The following is a 3,823-nucleotide window of genomic DNA, read 5'->3' as shown; positions in this document are numbered from 1 at the left end:
AGATTAGTAAATGAAGCAAAGCTTCACTTTGCAAAGAATACCTAATCGCATGCAAGGAAAAAAAACACTTTTGCTTGTACATAATTGGATGAGGGAAGTCAACAGACCTTCTCCTCATTTACTAAGCTATGGAGCAAATGCATATCCAAACTGCAAAGTCTATCTGCCTTTAGTAAATTAATCCCATTGTGTCTCTTGGACAGCAAATCCCTCCAATATTACAGAGCAAAAAGGTGCATGACATTGATTCAAACAGTTCCCTTCTCTATTCAAAACAAAACTTTTTTTTTTTACTTCAGATACACTTTATATGTTAACCCTACCGGTCTAAATCTTGATGAGTTCTGTGAATACATTGGACAATGAGTAAAATCCCTGCACAGTACTGAAATCAATCAAAACATCACTAAAATCATAATTTTAATTACAATTATGACACTTCATTTCTTTTATATCAGAAACAACTTTCCAGAATTTCAGTTTATGTACATTTTGGATTATTTTTAATTTTAGAGCTTCAGTCCTTATACCATAGACAATAGGGTTAACAATACCTGAAGTGAAAAGTCCAGTGATAGAAAGGAAAACATGAATGGGGATAGAAATTGCCCCGCCATTCAAGCGGTATCTTAAAAAAACAAACAAGGCACCTGTCGAGAAAATGGAAAAAGTGATTATATGTGAGGACAAAGTGTGCATGGCTTTCAGGCAAGTTACTTTGGAGATCTTTAAACAGATCCACAATGTCCTCATGTAGCAATATATGATAATTACAATTGTTCCAAAAATGACAAGGAGTGATTCCACAAGTCCAAAAATATTATTTACCGCTGCTGAGTTCCCACAAGCCAGCATGACAAGGGACATGTTCTCACAGAAAATATTATTAATATTGACCCCGCAGAATTTCAGATTGGCCGTCATAATCACTGGAACAAAAACAAGCAGGAAGGCTGAAATCCAGATAACTGCTATGTATTTCAGAGCTTTTCTATTCATCATTAGGGTGGCATATCTCAGTGGGTAGCCTACAGCCAAGTATCGGTCATAGGCCATGGCAGTAAAAGTGAAAAGTTCCACAGTAGAAAAGCTTTGCACACATAATACTTGTACTAGGCATTCATAAAAGGATATAGTTGAGGATCCAATCAGCAAGTGAATTATAAATTGGGGGAAAATGACTGTATTTCCAAATATACCATTAATGAGCAAGTTACATATGAAGATATACATGGGTTCATGAAGACTAGCCTCTACCAATATTACATACACAATCAGAAAACATAAAACCATAGTAGTCAAATAGAAGATAAAAGCTATAAAAGCATATGGAAATCGGAATCTCTCCATCTCTAAGATTCCTAGAAACACAAAAGATGGACTGAGTTTAGTTACATTTTCCATCTTAAATCTGCTGAGTTCCTACAAAGTCAAGATTTATGAGTCTATTTCTCTATAAATGATTGTGTACCATGTTTTTGAAAGTAGACCTACATGCTGTTGGAGTGGATCTCTATCACATCTGTGATTGCAGGATACATGCAGTGATGAGTACACTTCATGAGGTTTTTATAGGTATATTTCTAAAAGTAACCCAAGGGATTTTTCTCACCTAAGATTTTCAAAAACAAGTTAAGCTGGTGGGAAAAAAATCACATTACTTAAATTTTTCTATTTAGAATTGCCTGGAAAGGAGACACACAAGTGTATTATATCAAATAAATGCCAAACAGTATATAAAAGTTGAACTAAAGTAATAGTAGCATCAATAACAAATAATAATTATTATTATCCTTACTGTAACCCATTGAAATGGTATTAATCTCAATATATTAAAATGGACATTAGATGGTGGTGGCCTGCTATTCAGGGTTACTCACATTGATAGAACAGTCCTCTGGAACTTGTAATTCTGAACTTGGCTGAAAGCAGAGTGTCTGGGACTACATTTTGCAGGAGAGATAGCATGTGGGCAGGGGGCATATAAATATCAAAGCCTGGAAGATTGGCCAGGAGAGTGGGGAGAGAGATTGAAGGAGAAGGAAGTGTGCTGACGGCTGAAGTGTTGAAGTAGACTGCGGAGACAGGGATGGAGAGAGAGAGTTGAAAGACCTCACTGACCATCCAGCCTGCTACGCTGCCAAGCAGGCCACTCTGACAGTAGGAGACAGAGTGGAACACCAAGTCTGAACCAGAAGATCCATGGACTGTCTCTATCCATTGTGAAAGATGGATCACGGCCATCTGCTGAACCACATTGATCGAGGGAGAGAGACCCATGTATCCACTAACAAAGTGAACATTGATATCTAGTCACCTCAGTTATCTGCTTGCACATAGTTGTGAATATCACATACAGTTGCCCAAGTTTGTGGCCTTGTTAGACCAGCGCCGTTGTGGGAACATATCTGAATTACAGTGATTGTTCAAGCTGACCACAAAACATACAGTCACAGATTAAGACACAGCAATGCCAATCAGGGGTGGACAGACCATTTGGAAACTCGGGCACTGCCAGAGGGCCCGTGTCAGTAGGGGGCTCCATGAGATGCCCCTGGTACCTTTTTTATTGGCTTTTTTGAGTTTGGGCAGGGACACAGGGGCCCCATGATTCCCTATTGCCAAACTTAGTGACAATTCGAACTCGGACAAATTTGGTTATCCCTTGTTAACCAAGTACTAAAAACTAGATAGAGCTCCTTAGGAGATTCAGTGGAGTCTATTCAGTCATCTTTCCACTCAACTGACAGCATTATCTTGTTGTTAACTGATAAGCTAAACAACTAAAAAGAGGGTCCAGGTGCAACGACCTGACAATTCTGGACCTGTCTGAGTGGTTTCGCTCAGGATTACTCAACAGTTTAAAGTAGAAAGAGCACATGGATTAGGGCCTTCAAGGCAGGATGCTAAAATGCTCTACCTAGAAGTAATACTCTAGTTCAATGGCCTTCAAACTGTGGCCTATGGGCCAGATGTGGCCCTTGGCTTGCCTTTACCTGACCCTTTAGGCCAGCAGTGTATTTACCGTGAGGCAAACAAGGCAATTTTTAGGGGGGTGGCACTGCCCCCCCGGAAGAAGAAACCTGGTGAGCAGAAACGGACTGAGCCATGCAGGGCCACCATCAGAGGGGTACCACCGGTACTCCTGTAGGTGGCCCACACAGCAGGAGGATCGGTGTGGTGGGGGAGAGCAGTTGCAGAACGAAGCCGATTTCTCCCCCTCTCCCTCCCACTGGCTTTCTGCTGCTGGAGGGAGAAACAGACCTGGCCAGATCCAGGGGGTGCCCTGGTGTTCCTGAGTGGCCACTGAGCTCCTTCCCCCACCCACAATCGGAGCTGGGACCAGGGGAAAGCCTGGAGCAGGGAGAGAAGTGGCGAGAGGAAAGAGCCAGGAGGAGGTGAGCTGTGTTGTGTTCTCTGGGCTCTTCCTCCTGTCATCCATGCAGCACATGAGACAGGATGACTGATAGATCATATGGAACTGTACACACACTGTATGATTACCACCCCCTACCTCCTACAAGGGCTGCTCATCTCCGGGCAGCAGGAAATGTGGGTAGGGGGCAGTAATCATACTGTGCTTGTACAGTCCCATGTGATCTATCAGTCATCCTGTCTCATGTGCTGCATGGACGATAGAAGAGAGAGCCCAGAGAAAACAACACAGCTCACCTCCTCCTGGCTCTTTCCTCTCCACTTTTTCTAGGAAGTGCAATGAGGATTTTGAGAAGGCGGGGTGGTATTTGCTAGGAGGAATGGGGGGAATATGTGCTAGTAGGGGAGAAAGAGGAGAGTGAGAGGGAGGGAGGGAGGGAGGGAGAGA

General features: G+C 42.5%; 1 protein-coding gene across 1 annotated transcript; it reads right to left on the bottom strand.

Moving 5' to 3' along the window:
- Positions 1 to 420: 420 nt before the first annotated feature.
- LOC149438432 (olfactory receptor 6E1-like) lies at positions 421 to 1,293 on the bottom strand. The gene has a single exon (XM_089659948.1). It carries the CDS (start codon positions 1,291 to 1,293, stop codon positions 421 to 423), a length of 873 nt encoding a protein of 290 aa, XP_089516074.1.
- Positions 1,294 to 3,823: the final 2,530 nt, after the last annotated feature.

The sequence above is a fragment of the Staurois parvus genome, unplaced genomic scaffold (genome assembly GCF_062004578.1).
Source record: "Staurois parvus isolate SC_StPar_1 unplaced genomic scaffold, SC_StPar_1.0 ptg001192l, whole genome shotgun sequence".
NCBI classification, from domain to species: domain Eukaryota; kingdom Metazoa; phylum Chordata; class Amphibia; order Anura; family Ranidae; genus Staurois; species Staurois parvus.
This window is presented reverse-complemented; position numbering and strand designations above follow the sequence as displayed.

Excerpts from the sequence above, each read along its gene's own strand:
- LOC149438432 (XM_089659948.1), bottom strand. The coding sequence starts at position 1,293 with ATGGTTTTATGTTTTCTGATTGTGTATGTAATATTGGTAGAGGCTAGT.